General features: G+C 41.6%; 1 protein-coding gene across 4 annotated transcripts in view; it reads left to right on the forward strand.

The window, feature by feature from the left end:
* Positions 1-3,341: 3,341 nt before the first annotated feature.
* SNX1 (sorting nexin 1) overlaps positions 3,342-18,819 on the forward strand; it is a 38,365-nt gene continuing 22,887 nt past the window's right edge. For all 4 annotated transcript variants that reach the window (XR_005718706.1, XR_005718705.1, XM_040226718.1 and 1 more), the window contains exons 1-2: positions 3,342-3,621; positions 16,038-16,146. Coding sequence is in view for 2 of the 4 variants with exons in the window: in XM_040226718.1 (XP_040082652.1) it covers positions 3,463-3,621; positions 16,038-16,146 (268 nt within the window). In the remaining 2 variants the exon portion in view is untranslated. The remainder of the gene's footprint in view (positions 3,622-16,037; positions 16,147-18,819) is intronic.

Raw genomic sequence — 18,819 nt, forward strand, 5'->3', positions numbered from 1 at the left:
TCGGCAAGAGAGGGGGGGGGGAACCTTGGAGGCACGTGAGGCGCGTTGCGTGCTGGGACATATGACATATGGGCGTTTTCTTTGGAAGATGCCGAGCTGCATTATGGAACCTGTAGTCTCTGACGCTGGCGGCGGGGGTGGTGGGGGTTGATGGTGAGAGGTAACGGTCTGTTACCCGCCGCTAATTGCCTTAGCGCCTGGATAAGCTAAAGATGAATCCTGAAGAGGTAGGGGAAAGAAGATCTTGATTTCTAATATTGGAGGAGCGTCTGTACGGAGACTCCCTACTATTTTTTTTCGAGGGGCCCTCTTCCACTCGAAGTTTTCTTACTTCCTAGTCAGGCCGGAAGTGAGTTTCCGTTGCGGTGAAATGGGATGTGTTTGGAACCTAGTAAAGATGGTTAGGCGTGGCCGGAGAAGGGCTTAGTTTTTGGTTTTACCGTCTCGTAGGGAAAACACAACTCATAGGGCCAGCACAATTTCCCATTACAGGCTATTTCTGCCAATCGCCTTCAAGATAACTTAGAACGAGAGAGCTTTCTCATGGGTACAATAGTGACATTGGAGATTGCCATCCTAAAATAAACCTCTTAAGCCCTCTGGTGCTGGTGGCTGTAACGGTTGCCAGTAACAAAGTCGGTGATGTTAATTTTAATTTTATCCATTCATCCCTCCATTCAGATTTCAAACATTTATTGGATACTTAATTTGCCAGGCTTGGTGTATAGATGCCCAGGGTACAAAGATAGGACACAGAACCTACCCTTAAGCAGGTCTGTGAGCAGATCTCTGATGGTGAGGAATTGGCACTTAAGAACAAACTAAACTTTTTGTCAAAGTTGATGCCAAGTTTCGTACCATCTCTATTGAGAGGAAAAGTAAAGATTATCTTGCTAAATTATGCCACGATAACATATCCCATTTATCTTTAAAGTCTTGTCTAGCTACTTTAGATTTTAGGCCCACCAGACAACCAGTGAATAGTTTAGGTCCCAGGAAGCTTTTGCTCAGAGATTAATAAGTCCCCCACCATCTGTTCCACTCCATTTACTCCACAGCAGTTGAGAGAAGCCTAACTGCTTTGCGACCAAATTTAGGACTCTCAAGTCTCACTTCCTCTTTGAAGTCTCCCGACTTCAAGCAGAGTTGCTCTCTTTTACTGTGTGTGCTTCCCCTGTGGCTCAGAGGGTAAAGCGCCTGCCTGCAATGCAGGAGACCGGAGTTCGATCCCTGGGTCGGGAAGTTCCCCTGGAGAAGGAAACGACAACCCACTCCAGTATTCTTGCCTGGAGAATCCCATGGATGGAGGAGCCTGGTGGGCTACAGTCCATGGGGTCGCAAAGAGTCGGACATGACTGAGCGAGCTCACATCAGGTCACTTCACTTCACTTCACTGCACATTTAGCACAGTCCATTTACATGCCTATCTCCCTCAAGTGCCTAGTGAACCAGAAGTGTGTTTATCTCTGTATCTTAAATGCATAGCAGGGTGCCAGGCACGCAATGGGGGTGGTGGTTTAGTCCCTAAGTGTCCAACTCTTGCAACCCCATGGACTGTAGCCTGCCGGGATCATCTGTCCATGGGATTCTCCTTTGATCCTCAGTATCCGTTTCTTGAATGAATTAACTAAACATTCTCAAAAGAATAACTAGCAAAACTTTTACTGTTTATCTGTCCAGAGATCACAATCAAAAATATATATGGAATCTCTATGTAGTCACTGTGCTTGGTATGAGTTGGTGCCGTGTGGAGGTTTTCAGACTTGCTTCTTCTGCTTAAAAAGCCCAGTAGTTAAAGCAATCCAGAGTGCAAAGAGACTGTAGAACCTCTGGTTCCCTCAGTTCAGTTTAGCTCCTCAGTCCTGTCTGACTGTTTGTGACCCCATAGCGATCCAGAGTGCAAACAGACTGTAGAACCTCAGGTTCCCTCAGTACAGTTTAGTTCTTCAGTCATATCTGACTCTTTGTGACCCCATGGACTGCAGCACACCAGGCTTCCCAGTCCATCACCAACTCCCAGAGCTTGCTCAAATTCATATCCATCCAGTCGGTGATGCCATCTAACCATCTCATCCTCTGACCTCCCTTTCTCTTGCCTTCAGTCTTTCCCAGCATCAGGGTCTTTTTTAATGAGTCAGTTCTTCACATCAGGTGGCCAAAATATTGGAGCTTCAGCTTCAGCATCAGTCCTTCCAATGAATAGTTCAGACTGATTTCTTTTAGGATTGACTGGTGTGATCTCCTTGCAGTCCAGGGGACTCTCAAGAATCTTCTCCAGCACCACAGTTCAAAAGCATCAATTCTTCAGCGCTCAGCTTTCTTTATGGTCCAACTCTCACATCCATACATGACTACTGGAGAAACCTTCAGTTCAGTTCAGTCACTCAGTTGTGTTGGACTCTTTGCAACCCCATGAATCGCAGCACGCCAGGCGGCCTCCCTGTCCATCACCAGCTCCTGGAGTTCACTCAAACTCATGTCCATCGAGTCGGTGATGCCATCCAGCTATCTCATCCTCTGTCATCACCTTCTCCTCCTGCCCCCAATCCCTCCCAGCATCAGAGTCTTTTCCAAGGAGTCAACTCTTCGCATCAGGTGGCCAAAGTATTGGAGTTTCAGCTTTAGCATCAGTTCTTCCATTGAACACCCAGGACTGATCTCTTTTAGAATGGACTGGTTGGATCTCCTTGCAGTCCGAGGGACTCTCAAGAGTCTTCTCCAATACCACAGTTCAAAAGCATCAATTCTTCGGTGCTCAGCTTTCTTCACAGTCCAACTCTCACATCCATACATGACCACTGGAAAAACCATAGCCTTGACTAGACGGACCTTTTTTGGCAAAGCAATGTCTCTGCTTTTGAATATGCTATCTAGGTTGGTCATGCTATCTAGGTTGATCATAGCTTTTCTTCCAGGGAGGAAGCGTCTTTTAGTTTAACGGCTGCGGTCACCATCTACAGTGATTTTTGGAGCCCAAGAAAATAGTCTTTGACTGTTTCCATTGTTTTCCCATCTCTTTGCCATGAAGTGATGGGACCTGGATGCTATGATCTTAGTTTTTTGAATGCGGAGTTTTAAGCCAGCTTTTTCACTCTCCTCTTTCACTTTCATCAAGAAGCTCTAGTTCCTCTGCATTTTCTGCCAAAAGGGTGGTGTCATCTGAATATCTGAGGTTATCCATATTACTCCGGGCAATCTTGATTCCAGCCTCCTTAAGTCCTTTTTTCCTGCTCCTCTGCCACCGGGTTAGAATCATCGAGGGCTCGGATTGGCTGGGCGGGAGCCGCCGGCCAGCCCCGCCCCTCCCCCTGTCTGAAGGCCTCGCCCCCGCGCCCCCCCTCCTCCCAGCGCGTCCCTCGGGGCTAGTGGCTGCCATCCCCTTTAGCTCCGCTGGAACGCTGTGCTCGCGGTCCTATCTCTCTATAAAGTTGTTGTTGCGGCTTCCGCCGCGGGTGGAGGAAGATGGCGTCGGGTGGTGGTGGCTGTAGCGCTTCGGAGAGACTCCCTCCGCCCTTCCCCGGCCTGGAGCCGGAGTCCAAGGGGGCGGTCGGGGGCTCAGAACCCGAAGCCGGGGACAGCGACACCGAGGGGGAGGATATTTTCACCGGCGCCGCGGCTGTCGTGAGTTCTCACCCTTCGGGGCAGGTGGGGGAGCGCCCCGCAAGGAAAGAGAGGCTAAGCGAGGGTCGGGGAGGCTGGGCAGAGCGGGCCTGGCAAGACCTTGCGTTGGTGACAGTAGTCGTAGCTTGGGTTCTAGATGAACACGGAGACGGAGGACTTTGGCTTCCCCATTCCTGGGCGGACAGTGCGAAGTGAGGGGTGTGGTGGCTTCTCAGCAGAGATCCCGGACAGCCAAGAGCCGCCAAGGCAGGCATTTGGCCCTGCCGTGTGGTGACCCCACGGACCCACGGGGCTGTTTTGCTGGTGGTTTCCTGCCCAGCTGATTTAATAGATCAAAATAAGGGAATGGGGTGCTGACTTTCCTTTCCCTCGCCTTACTGTACCAAGGATGGATGAATGGTGTTATCTGGAGTTGCCCAGGATAGTGACCTGTCCACAAATCCTTTCCTTAGCTCAGTTTGTTCTTTAGTCGCCAAGTCGTGTCTGACTCTTTGAGACCCTATGGTCTGTATCCAGCCAGGCTCCTCTGTCCATGGGATTTCCCAGGCAAGAATATTGGAGTGAGTTCCTATTTCTTTCTCCAGGGGATCCTCCTGACCCAGGGATCGAACCCTCACCCTCCTGCACTGTCACGTGGATTCTTTACCCCTGAGGCATCGGGGAGCCCCCTTTAGCTCACTGTGTGTGTTTGCCCTCAGTCCCTGACTCAGTAGTTACCAGTTATTACTAAAGGTCCTTTCTGGATATTTATCTATGAGAATTAGGTTGACTCCTTTGATCTCCAGGAAAATTCTGCCAGATGTTGGTTGAAAAAAAGGTCCTGCCACGTAAATCACTACATAGAGAAAGCTCTGTCTCTTGTAAAGGGATGTGTGTTTAAGTACCTCATTGGGAGCAAATCTGTAAATGCAAGGGAGAAATGGTGTTTTTCATAGTAGTATCTGGGTGTTAGGTATTTGGAAAAACTAATCTTTATATGTGGAATGCGGAAATCAGTACAGTAATCAGTTCTGGAACCAGTGGAGATATTTGGGTCTGTTTTATGAGGAATACTGACTCATATTGTTTGGTACAGTTAGTTCCAGGTTGAAAACTTCTTCAGTGCTAGGAGTGAATTTACGTGTTTTTTTATCTTGGATATTTCTTATATTCATAGTAGCTACACAGTATGTGAATGAGTAAACAGCTTTAAATTCTTTATAGGCATGCATCTGAGAAATTTGAGGCTTGTCTCATGTCAGAAAAAGTTTGTTTCATCGCAGGACCTTCTGGGATAATTAAGAGGCTTCCCTTGTGGCTCAGAGGTTAAAGCGTCTGCCTCCAGTGTGGGAGACCTGGGTTCGATCCCTGGGTCAGGAAGACCCCCTGGAGAAGGAAATGGCACCCCCTGCAGTATTCTTGCCTGGAGAATCCCATGGACGGAGGAGCCTGGTAGGCTACAGTCCACGGGGTCGCAAAGAGTCGGACGCGACTGAGCGACTTCACTTACTTACATGTACTGATTTAGGAATTAAGTTCATAATCCCATCTAAAAAGTATTTGCTGATGCTAATATAACAACTCAGACTATCTAATGAAGTCTCTGTTATTCCAAGAAATAACCTTTGCTGCTAATTTAGTTGTTTTCTATCCCATTTAAAACAAATCTTTAGTCTATTCCTTTAGTAATTCTGTCATAAACCATGAAGAATTCTCTCATATCAGCCACTGTTGATAACTGCTGGGCTGGTAGATAAACTGAACATCTAAAAATTGATACTCTGGCCTTGAAAGTGATTGGTCGCATAGGCAAATGATATTATTTTTCAAAAAAGACCCTGGAAGGATGTGGTGTTATTTTTCTGAAGTTCTCTAAATAAATTCAAGAGATTGTTATTTGATTGATCTCACCAGGTTACTTCCCAGAGTTACTGATATTTCTGTCTCCTAACACAGTGAAAATACTTTGCATAATTTTCATCTAAGGGAAGGAGGAGGGGGTCAGAGTGAACTTGTTCTACCACAGAAAGTCAAATTATTTTTTATTTAGATTTTGATCCAGGAAAATTGAGTTGCTGAGGGACCTAAAATGCTACCTATAGATAATTTATTTTAGCAGCCTGTCCTGAAGTTTATCTTCAGGAATCCAAGACCCCAAGATTCCTCACCAGTTAGGGTGTTAAATAGTCATTAATACAGATTATATTATAGTAAAGGCTTTACTTGTGAGCCAGTGTGAGGAGATGGATTGCAGTGCTTCTGTATCTTAAAATCATTGAAAAATAAAGTAATAAAGTGGGCCTGAAGGCTGATTTAAGTCCAGACTCTGTTACTTGCTGGCTTAACCTTGCACAGGATACTTATTTACTCTGTACAGTTTTCTCATGTGTAAAATGTGAATAGTCAGAGTATTTACCTCCACCATTATTATGAGGATTAAATTAGAATACCTGTAAAACACATAGAACAGTTGAGCATTTTGTAACTGGAATTACTTGAATTAAAAAACTTACAAAATCTAATAATGGATTAGAAAAGTTAATTCTAAAAATGATTAGTATCAAACTAGTAATAAGATTGATTTGATTAAAAGCTGTCAAAGTAGGCATATAACGACTTCAGTGGCATCTTACTGATTTAAGTTTATCTTCATACTGTGTTTTGTTGCATGTTGGAGGCAAAGAAAGGAGCACTGAAGAATTGAGAAGCTGAGGCATGTAAATTTTAAAACTCATTTATGGTATGCATGTGATTTCCTGGACATTGATGTAACAGCTGCTGCTGTTAATCATCCCATCTGCTCTCTTTTAGAGCCCAAGAGGCTTTGTTAATTCAGTAATAAAAATATGATTTGATTTATAACTGAAAGAGCTGCCCGTAATATGCATTTTAGGATATACAAACCAGTTATTTGAATGGGAGGTGTGCAAGCTTAGTCGCTCAGTCATCTTTGGGACCCTTCGGACTGTAGCCCGCCAGGCCCCTCTGTCCGTGGGATTTTTTGGCGAATACTGGAGTGGGTATCTGTTTCCTCCTCCAGGGGATAGTCCCAACCAAGGGATGGAACTCAAGTCTCCTGTGTCTCCTGCATTGCAGGAGGATTCTTTACCTACTGAGCCATCTGGGAAGCCCATAGACTCGAGTTAAAAGAATTATTAAAACAAATCTGAAATCATTGTCTTAAACCTGAAAACCAGCTTGGGGAAGGTCTGATTCTTAAGAATACCTAAGGCCTTACCTTCTTTATGCCTCTTACTTTGTGGTCTTAGGAATAAAATGGTCTAAAATTCTAAATATGTTAGCTGAGTCTTTGGACCTGAATCTAGATATGTATTGATTTAGTTAAAACTTTCTTAGTTCTAGAAAAGGGTTAATTTTTCCTTTAGTAAAAGGAGAGACTAAATTGGAGCCACTCTTTGGGTCTCCTAACTCTTAAAATTATTATGTTGAAAGACTAAATGGCATACATATTTTTACATCTTATTTGACCTGACTGGTCTTATTTGCATACGGCATCTGGTCCCATCACTTCATGGGAAATAGATGGGGAAACAGCGGAAACAGTGTCAGACTTTATTTTTTGGGGCTCCAAAATCACTGCAGATGGTGATTGCAGCCATGAAATTAAAAGACGCTTACTCCTTGGAAGGAAAGTTATGACCAATCTAGATAGCATAGTCAAAAGCAGAGACATTGTTTTGCCAACAAAGGTCCATCTAGTCAAGGCTATGGTTTTTCCAGTGGTCATGTATGGATGTGAGAGTTGGACTGTGAAGAAAGCTGAGTGCCAAAGAATTGATGCTTTTGAACTGTGGTGTTGGAGAAGACTCTTGAGAGTCCCTTGGACTGCAAGGAGATCCAACCAGTCCATCCTAAAAGAGATCAGTCCTGGGTGTTCAAAGGAAGAACTGAAGCTAAAGCTGAAACTCCAATACTTTGGCCACCTGATGCGAAGAGTTGACTCATTGGAAAAGACTCTGATGCTGGGAGGGATTGGGGGCAGGAGGAGAAGGTGACGACAGAGGATGAAATGCCTGGATGGCACCACCAACTTGATGGACGTGAGTTTGAGTGAACTCCGGGAGACGGTGATGGACAGGGAGGCCTGATGTGCTGCGATTCATGGGGTTGCAAAGAGTCGGACACGACTGAGCGACTGAACTGAAACCTGAATGATAAAATTGAAATAAGTTCTTTATCTGCCCTTCCAGAAGTTCTGATATGCCCATCTCTTTTTAGCAATATATCAAGATCACCATTAGACTTGCCCTCCAAATAAGAGAACTATGAACAGCCTTGCTCATACTGAGAAAATGGAGGAAAACAGATTAATGATATCCTCCGTTCAAATGTTGGCAAATCTAGTGACTTCTTTGATGATTTATTATACCAGTTAGATTTTCCTCACCACTCTTACTCTTAAATTGAAACCCTCATAATTAGAGAAATGGCCAAAAAAAAAGAAATAGGATAAAGACAGAATAGCAAGAGATTTGAAAAGTCATATCTTAAAAAAGATTGCTTTTGGCTAATCAAGACTTATTTATATATTCCCACTGGTGTTTAAGACTAAAGAACAATATCACTTGGCTTTTATTGGTAGTCAGAAGTGAAGGATAACAGCTAGCTTCTGATCGACAATGTTTTATGGGCTGCAGAGAATTATATAAACCAAAGTTATATATTAACATTTAGACAAAATAGGACATGGTGTTTTTAGAATCCAGTCCTACCTGTATGATCAATATACATGTATCCCTGGGGGAATCATGGTATAAAACACAACAAAACTTTATCATTGTGACCATTTAAAACTGTATACTTTAGCAGTGTTAAGTGTACTCACATCTGTGTGAAACAGATCTCCTGTAGTTCTGAAATTCTGTACCTGTTAAGTAACAACACCTTTCACCCCTCTCCCCTCAGCCCCTGGTAACCCCATTCTCCTTTCTGTTTCTATGAATTAGATTGATTTAGATAACCTCATATAAGTAGAATCATACAGTATTTGTCTTTTTATTACTGGCTTACTTCGTTTAGCACGGTATCCTCAGGATTCATCCATATTGTAACATGTATCGTAATTTCCTTCCTTTTTTTAAGGCTGAATAATATTCCATCAAATGTGTTTAACACATTTTTGTTTATCCAAACATACCCCAGTGGACATGTGGGTTACTTCTACCTTTTGGCTCTTGTAAGTAGTGCTGCTGTGGTGTGCGGATATCTCTTTGAGACCCTGCTTTTGGTTCTTTCAGATATATGTACTCAGAAGTGGGTTTGTTGGATCATAAAGTAGTTCTATTTTTAAGCTTTTGGGGAACCTCCGTACTGTTTTCCATCGCAGTTGCACCATTTTACAATCTTGGCTCTTTTTTAAAACCAGATTATTTCCTTTAGAGTATTTACAGGATAACTTTTTTAGATCTGGATGTACTTTGGTAGATTCATTAAAAGCCCTAAGGAAATCGATAGTTTGGCTGGCAATATTTTAATTCTTTGTTTGCAAAATATATGATGTCTTGAGTAAGTTTCTTGATGCTATCTCTTCTCTGTTCCTAATCAGACTTCTGAAAATTAATCTATACAACAGTATGTTTTAAAACAGATTTGTTGCTTTAGCTAATGGTATAGTCATTTATGACTGATATTAGTAAGCAGCCATGGGTAAGTGTCCATCTAGTGTGTGGTATTTTCCATAAGCATGTTGTCTCAAACACTTTATTTTTGGACTGACATCACATCAGGTGGTCAGATCTGATCAAAAGATCAGAAGTCGAAATTACACATTTTCCACACAGGTCTGATACAGATGCCCCTCTTGGAAAATCAGTAACTGGTATTATGGCTAAAGATTCATTTTAATGCTCAGCTCAAATTGTAAACTTCTAGTAAGTTTCTGAAGTACATAGACACATTGGTTTCGATCATAGACTAGTACTAGCAGTTAGCTTTCAAGATTATGGAGGAGAAGCTAACAAAAGTAGTTATAAAGTACTTTTGGAGGAAAAAGCATGAGAAAAGACTTTTGAAAATGACTAATAAGAACCCAGGATGGAGAGGATGAGATGGTTGGATGATGTCACTGACTTGATGAACAGGAGTCTGATGAGCAAGCTCTGGGAGTTGGTGATGGACAGGGAACCCAGGCGTGCTGCAGTTCATGGGGTTGCAAAGAGTTGGACAGGACTGAGTGACCGAACTGAGTAAGAACCCAACTTAAAATTTATTTAAAATTAGAGTTTAGGGATTATGCAAGAAGCAACAAGGTTGCAATCTGACTTCTAGTTTCTGTAGGGAGTTGCTGCCCCTTTGCTTATTCAGATATCAAGGTAGTTCTAGTGTCTCGTCTTGGCCTCTTGCTGTTTGGTTGGTTGTCAGGGGAGAGAGGAAAAAGAGCACTCTAATTTCTCTCCTTTGGCCGTCAAAGCTTCTCAGCCCTCTTTAGTAATTGCTGGCATAAGTAAATCATGATTTGTTTATAGTTACTAGAGCAAGTAGCCATAAGTATCTCATTTCCGGGAAAAGCCTGTTGCTCAACTTTTTCTGTCTTATTCTTTTGCTTAGTCAAATGGACAGCTGGGGCTTCATTTTGCTTTCAGAGCAGATTTGAACTGGATTCGTTTTGCTTTTTCAGTTTAGAAGCTAATGTACCATTAGTACTCTGATCCTTCTGCAATTTTGGGCCCTTCTAAGTTATATTAGTTTGAGATCCCAAAAATTTGGTATGGAAGTTACACCAGAAGATTCAGTAGAATATCTGTAGCTACATTTTGTTATCTCATGGGTAACCTTTCACTTTGAGGTCTCCACTGTGCTTGCTCATGGTTTTCCTTAACTAGCTCAGTACCCAGCCTCAGACTTAGTTACCCTTCTCGCTCCCCTTTTACATTTTCATTAGTCTTAGAGGAACTAACTCAGAAGTTCTTTATCTTTTGTATGTCATGGACTCATCAGCAGTCAAGGAAGCCTATGGACCCATCTCAAAATAATGTTTTTAAACATATAAAATACATAATATTACACAGGAAACCAATTATACTGAAATCTAATTATCAAAACATTAAAACAATTTTATATTAGTGACATGCTTTTTTAAAAGTGCTTTAATTAATATCTAAGGATAGGTCTAATAACTGTGATTTTTAAATGAAATTTTGAGGTCTATAACTATAAGATCATATAAAAAAATATCTAATTTCTGTTAGTTATGCTCAGGTACTGCTGCTACTCATAATTTGTTGCCTATCTTTATAATTGAAGAAAATGCTGAATTTCAGTTAGAGGTTAATGAAAAATAAATTGTAATTTTATTCTCATTTTAATTCATAGACCTCCTCCTGAATTTTGTGACTCAGGGACTCCAGATAAGATTCCCTACTTTAATTCCTTAAATTATGAGATGGGGTAATACTGTGAAATCATTTGGGTTGGTTGGATATTCACCCAGTTTGTAGAATAAGATGCATCAAATCCAGTGGACACTAAATGTCCATTCTCCTAAGCACAGGCACTTTTAGTGTATCTGTGCCATTTTTGAAATGTGGTGTGGAAAGGAGTAGCTACTTGTGGTAGGAATCATAACTGCCTCCTCCCCAACATGTCTACTCCTAGTCTCAGAACCTGTGAATGTTTTATATTACCAAGTAATTAAGGTTGCTAATAAGCTGATCTTGTGTTTGGTCACTTGAGACCTGTCTGACTCTTTGGGACTCTGTGGACTATAGCTTGCCAGGTTCCTGTGTCCGTGGGATTCTCCAGGCAAGAATACTGGAGCGGATTGCCATGCCCTGCAGGGGATCTTCCCAACCCAGCGATCTCTCCTGCACTGCAGGTGAATTCTTTACTGATGTGCCACTGGGGAAGCCCTGGCTGACATTAACACCGGGGAAGCCCTGGCTGACATTAAGGGAAATCATCCCGGATTATCTGAGTAAACCCAGTGCAACAATAAGGATTCTTTAAAAATGGCAGAGACAGAGAGCGACTGCCTTCAGGCAAAAGGCACAGAAAGCTGTAGCATTTTTGCCTTTGGAAATGGAGGAAGCAGCCATCAACCCAGGAATATAGGCAGCTTCTAGAAGCTGGAAAGAGCAAGGAGACAGATTCTCCCCTTGAACCTCCAGAAAGGAATGCAGCCCTGATACCTTGATTTTAGCCCAGTGAGACCTGTATTGACTTCCACAGAACTAGGATAAATTTACATTGTTTAATCTGTTCAGTGTGCAGTAACTTGTCACAGCCATGATAGAAAACTAATATACTACCTCCACTTAGCTCATTTCTCCCCAGAAGTAAATGTGGCAAAAGGAACAGTATCTATGATTCCAGGGTAATTTTTAAAGACTTCATGGCTGCCGTAGTTTCTGAGGTTGACTTATTCCTAGTTGTCCTTGTCACACCATTCTGTAGCTCCATCTTGCCTTAACTAAATTATCCTAATTTTTCCATTGGAAAGTGAATATATACCCTTGTTCTCCAGAAGTGCTGTTACCGGAGTTTTAGTATATGGATTCATCCACTAAATGCTATTGAGAATTTCAACTATATGACCCTTCTGCAGTCCCTGGAATGTAAAGCAGCAGTTCTTCCTGGAGCAAAGAGCAGTTGAGCAACATGAGGAAGAATTACAACTAGTTAACATATTGAAAAATAGAGACATTACTTTGCCAACAAAGGTCCGTCTAGTCAAGGCCATGGTTTTTCCAGTGGTCACGTATGGATGTGAGGGTTGGACTGTGAAGAAAGCTGAGCGCCGAAGAATTGATGCTTTTGAACTGTGGTGTTGGAAAGACTCTTGAGAGTCCCTTGGACTGCAAGGAGATCCAACCAGTCCATTCTAAAAGAGATCAGTCCTGGGTGTTCTTTGGAAGGAATGATGCTAAAGCTGAAACTCCAGTACTTTGACCACCTGATGCGAAGAGTTGACTCATTGGAAAAGACTCTGATGCTGGGAGGGATTGGGGGCAGGAGGAGAAGGGGACGACAAAGGATGAGATGGCTGGATGGCATCACTGACTCGATGGACGTGAGTCTGAGTGAACTGTGGGAGTTGGTGATGGACAGGGAGGCCTGGCGTGCTGCGATTCATGGGGTCGCAAAGAGTTGGACACGACTGAGCGACTGAACTGAACTGAACCTGTACAGAGGAGACCTGGAATCACAGCAGTACTTGGCAGGAATGAATGACTGTGTCAGCTCTGAGGGACCAGAACCCACATCTGTCCTTCCCTGAACTAAGAAATTGTATTAGTAGCCTGAGCCTCATGGTTTGAAGCTGGTAATTGGCAAGGAATACCTGTTTGCTCTTGACAGAAGTGCTCTCTTGCTGGCAGATCTTTCTAGGGCCTCTCTGAGAATTAGGATTAGGCTGTCTTATAATTATAAACAGAAGCACTTGAACTTTTTTAAACAGACTTATCAGTAGAACCACCTGCCAGAGTTAACAGCCAGAGTCAGAAACCATTGAATATTCTAGACTAGGATTCTGTCACTAAAAGAAAGAATGCTTCCTTTATTAAGAAAAAGAGGGGAGTGGGCAGAGGAAGTAGGCAGATCCATTCTTTGGCTTTGTTAACTACATCATAAGCAAACTATATTCATCACAGAAAATAGTCTTATCTGTTGCCTGGAAATTTAACCCCCTTCAGAGTTTTGTGACTTATTGACTATTAAGAGATTTTATGGGTTATAAAGCAAGCCTTATTTTTAGTATTGATTTTGCCACTCTGTAATCAGTGTGCCTCTGCCCCACAAAATGAGTCTGTGAATCTGTTTCTGTTTTGTAAATAAGTTCATTTGTATCATATTTTTAGATTCCACATATAAGTGATATTATGTTTGTCTTTATCTATCTTACTTCACTTAGTATGAAGATCTGTAAGTCCATCCAGTATGGTCAAGTATTCATTGTATATATTTATCACATCTTGTCTACCCATTTACTTGTTGATGGACATTTAGGTTGCTTCCATGTCTTGGCTATTGTATATAGTGCTGCGATGAACATTGAGGGGAGGGTGTATTTTCAAATTAGAGTTTTCTTTGGGTTTATGCCCAGGAGTGGGATTGCTGGATCGTATGGCAACTCTATTTTTAGTTTTTCTAGGAATCTCTATACTGTTCTCCATAGTTACTGCATCAATTTACATTCCCACCAACATTGCAGGAGGGTTCCATTTTCTCTACACCCGCTCCAGATTTGTTCTTTGTAGACTTTTTCGTGATGGCCATGTGAACAGTGTGAGGCAGTATCTCATAGTTTTGATTCATGTTTTTCTAAAAATTAGTGATGTAGAGCACCTTTTCATGTGCTTGTTGGCAATCTGTATGTCCTTTTAGATCTTCTACCCATTCTTTGATTGAATTTCTTTAAAAAAAAATTTTTTTTTTTTTTTTTTAAATTTTTGGCTGCATCAAGTCTTAGCTGCAGTGATTGGGCTTCTCTCTGGTTGTGGCATGCTGACTCAGTTGCCCTGCTGCATGTGGGATCTTGGGTTCCCAGCCAGGGATCGAACCCACATCCCCTGCACTGGAAGGCGGACTCTTAACCACTGGACCACCAGGAAAGTCCCGGGTTGCTTGTTTTTTGTTGTTGTTATTGAGTTGTATGAGCTATTTATATATTTTAGAAATTATGCCCTTGTTGGTCTAATCATTTGCAAATATTTTCTCCCAGACAGCTGTTCTACCATTACTCCAGAAATGTTCCTAATCTTTAAACTTCCAAGTTTAGATGGTAAATCAGAAATGGAAAGCTGATTTTATTCATCTCCATGTCACAAGAATGGGTTCTTCTAGGTGTTGTTTAAAAGGGGTAAAGTCTAACCAGTGCTTTTCCTCTTGCTTTAGTCTCTCTGGTGAGCTATTAGTAAATTACATTGACATACATATATTCTTAATGTATCTTGAGGTTTCACCTCTCCTAGATCTCCATCTTGAGGCAATTGGTATTAGTGGGAACTGAATTAAAAGAAGTCAGATGGTTTTTCATGAGATTCCCTTTACTCTACCAGAGCATGTATAGGACAGAAGTGTGTATGTAAGAAAGCAGTTGGCAACATAAGAGGCAGAAGGGAAGTGTGGGGTTTGGTTTTGGTAGTTGTCTGTGTCTCTGCAGTGATTTTTTTTGATTGTCTTTAAGATTGTGGAAGCAGCTAGAAGAGAGAATCAGTGTCTCTAACAGAATTGGTAACATTTAAGCATATACAACTAAAAGCTCATTAAATTTTATTACCGTGAACAATGGTGAACAATTTGAGTAGAAATGTTGTTTGCTAGTATCGATCTATGTATTGGTTGCAGTTTCTTTCCCTGAAGGTGGCACTAATACTGGGATAGAGCTGTTGGCATGGCAAATTCAGAGCACCCAATAAATCTGTCATTTCACTTCATCTGGTCAGAAAGGGCCTGTTTCCAAGGAACAAAGGCCCTCAGATTTGTTAAGGAAGTATTTCATAAAAGATCCCTTAAGTCAGGTCTTTTAACTGATTTGGCCTTGGGGTCTGACTTCAAAACTTTCTAGTAAGACACCATGGTTTTTGAAGCCAGATTCCCAGCTTTTTGTTCATTTTCTACACAATCCAGCTTTGTTCACTCTGGTACCCGTCTGGGGCCTCACCCTACCCTTGTTTGTAGCTGATCACTGAGCTTTTGATAAAAGCCATGGACTGACTGTATTTTCACCATGTGCCCATTGGCTAAGTGTGGCTGGTTTTTCTTCTGCTAGCCTAACATGAATCTGGTTGAAAATTGTTTCCTATAAGTTAAGGATGAAAAGATGAGTTATATTTACAAATAACATTAGACGTAAAATGTTACACCTTTATTTGCCTGTGAGGAGGGTTGGTAATGTCCACACAATTGGGCGACAGTGAATGGTTTAGCTAAGGCCACAAAGTAAGTCAGGATCAGAGCGTGAATTCTGGACCTTAGTGTGATATCCTGGACACTAGAATGTGCCCCATCAGCATTTGAAAGAGTAAACGTCATCAGCTGAGGTTCTTTTGAAAATTATCTGTGTATGCACATACCCACATTGGCATCATGTGCCTTGGGGTAGGGCAGTTAAGCAGGGTTATAGTGTTAGAAATTAACACTAAAATGTATGAGTTTATTTTAGCTGTGATCACTCAGGCCAGTTACATCACTAGTAACCATCTGCTGCTTATTGAACTAGCTGACTAGTGATCCTGTCTTCCCCTAAAAACCTGGCGGAGCCACTGAGGGATACATCAAAAGTCACTTTCTAGGTTTGTTTGTTTTGGGGTTTTTTTGCCTATGGTGAACAGCTTGTAGGATTTTAGTTCACTAGTCAGGGATCAAACCCACATCCCCTGCAGTAGAAGCACGAAGTCTCAACCAGTGGACCACCAGGGAAGTCCTCTAGGTTTGTTTTTAATGGTACTGTTTTATTCAAAGTATTTCTTTGTTTTCAGAGTAAGCCCCAGTCTCCAAAGAGATTTGCTTCCCTTCCCATCAACAGTGGCTCCAAAGAAAATGGGATTCATGAGGAACAAGATCAAGAGCCACAGGATCTCTTTGCAGGCAAGTATAGACTCAAAACTTAAGCTGGGAATCTTCTAAGTTGCCGAATTAAAGTAAAAAGTTGTGTATATGAGAAAGACTCTGTGAGATATTATTGTGGAGGATTCCAAAGGCAGTACCTGTCATCAAGATACTTACAGGTTTAGTGAGTAAAACATAAACATACAGTTACTTAATTAAGTGATGCGGACTTAGAGGGGTCTGAGAGGAGACGAATGCAGTGGTTGCAGACTTTTATGACAAAGATGCATAGTAAGAAATACACTTTCTGTCATAATTCAAAATATTTATATACTTAAATAAAATGAAATCAAAAGTTTTCATGCATGACTTGCCCTGCTCTTTTCCATACAATCTGAAATTTTCTATTGTTTCTCTTTTTTAAAAATGCTGTTTGCAACCCACTAAATAGCTATCATAGTTCCCCAGTGAACAACAAGCTGCAGTTTGAAAAACACTAGGACTGAGTTTCTCAGTCTTGGTACTCTTAGCATTTTGGGCCCAATAACTTTTTGTTGAGAGGGACTGCCCTGTTCTCAACAAGGTATGGTCAGCCCCACCAACCTACCCCACTCAAAGACATTCAAAGACATTTAGCAATGGTTGGAGACGTTTTCGTTTGTCACACCTGGGAGTCCTGCTGGTTTCTGCTGGGTAGAGGCTGTGGATGCTTCTAAACACCCTACAGTACATAGACAGTTGTTCAGCAAAAGAATTATCCGGCCCAAAATGTCGGTAGTGCCCTCAGTAATAAGCGCTGGTCTACAATGATCTTGTAAGACTTTTTGAAAGAAGCAGGGTTTATGTCAGAAAAAAAGAGAGCGTGCAGATGTTTGGGCAGGGAGAATTGATAATATGGTGTGTTTAAGGGACAGTAAACTCAGCGGGCCAAAAGCAGGGGCTTCTTAGAGATACAGTGGAAGATAAGTCTGGAAATGTTTAGGAGGATTTTAGACAACAATAATAATTTGAATTTGAATTTTCATCCTAGTGTTAGTTTAGAGCCATTGGTTTAATTGAGTTTTGAGTAAGGAAAGTGAAATGGGCGAGTGATGAAAGACTGGCCTGGTAGAATTATTATATAAAATGGATTGTGATGGACAAAGACTGGAGATGTCAGAAAGTGAAAGTGGCTCCATGTCCAGCTTTTTGTGACCCCATGGACTATATATATAGTCCATGGAATTCTCCAGGCCAGAATACTGGAATGGGTAGCCTTTCCATTTTCCAGGGGATCTTCCCAACCCAGGGATTGAACCCAGGTCTCCTGCATTGCAGGTGGATTCTTTACCAGCTGAGCCACAAGGGAAGCCCAGAGATGTCAGAAGGTATCTTACAAATTAGTTCAAGGATGAAATGGTAAAGGTAATAGAAATAGGAAAGGAAAGATGAAAACTTTTCAAGAAGTGAAATCAACAAAATCTGGTATTGGTGATTAGATGTAACAAGTGTACAAAAATGAAGATTAAAGACAAAGTCAAAAATTTCAAGCCCAAGGATTGGGAAGAAGATGGTACCATTTTGAGAACTACATTTTGCAGAAGAAAGTATCTTTGAATTGGAGAGTGGGGAGAGTGAGTTTGGGTTTTAGATTTTTAAAGTTTTAAATGCAGAGGGAAATGCTCAGGAGGTGATTTGAACTATAGTAGTGTCCCTGGGGAAAGGAGTAAGAACTGGACATATAGAAATCAGTCTCCTAGAGGTGGTGATTAAAGCTGCCATGTAAATGAGACCCTCAAAGGAGAGAATGACAAAGGAAAGAAAGAGATGAGAGGGCGGAGGGTAAGGTCTTGGGAAGACTCTCACATTTGAAGTCATTGGAAAATTAAGACATGAGAAGAGTTTAGAAGAAAAAATACAAAGATTTCAAAAATTTTCCATTGCTTTCCTCTCTGAAACTTAAGTGCCTGCTATTTATTCTGCTAATGTTTATATTTTAGATAAAATTTCTGGAGAAGAAATGGAAATAATAATCTAGTTATGGCACATTGCACAGAAGGTTTTTTTTATCTTTGGGAACTTAACATTTATATGATATGCCCTTTAAGGAGACCTGAAGTCTTGGTGTTGACTGAATTACTCCCATGGTTGGGTTTTATATGCACAACCATGTAGAAGATCTTTGTTAGAGACATATTTATTTCTAATGAGGGTTCTGATTTACTTCATTCCCAGCTGTTTTCATAAGCAGCCAGTGCCTGCCTTCACTACTAAGAAAGGAACATAAGGTTATCTATGGAAAGAAATAACGTGCACTGATACATTTAGTTTAGGAATCAAGTAGTTTCTCAGATGTGGAAATTTAAATAAAATACTCTGTTATTTTCTACTTGATTGGTGGTGATCAGAATCTCTATGGTGGAATCCAGTGGCTTTGCTATTACTCTTACCTGGAGTCCAGAGAAAAGGGCGCTCCAGTGGTTAGGACTCTATGCTTTCACTACAAGGACCCAGGTTCTATTCTTGGACAGAGAACTAGGGTCTCAGAAGTTGCACAGCCAAAAAAAGAGAGAGAGAGAAAACCATTGTTGATATGTGTGGTCACATGATTTTCAATTAAAAATTCACACCTCAGGCTTCCCTGGTGGTCCAGTGGTTGAGAATCTGCCTTGCAATGCAGGGGACACCTGTTCAATGGGAAGATCCCACATGCCTCAGGGCAGCTAAGTCCAT

The sequence above is a fragment of the Oryx dammah genome, unplaced genomic scaffold (genome assembly GCF_014754425.2).
Source record: "Oryx dammah isolate SB20612 unplaced genomic scaffold, SCBI_Odam_1.1 HiC_scaffold_26, whole genome shotgun sequence".
Lineage (NCBI taxonomy): Eukaryota > Metazoa > Chordata > Mammalia > Artiodactyla > Bovidae > Oryx > Oryx dammah.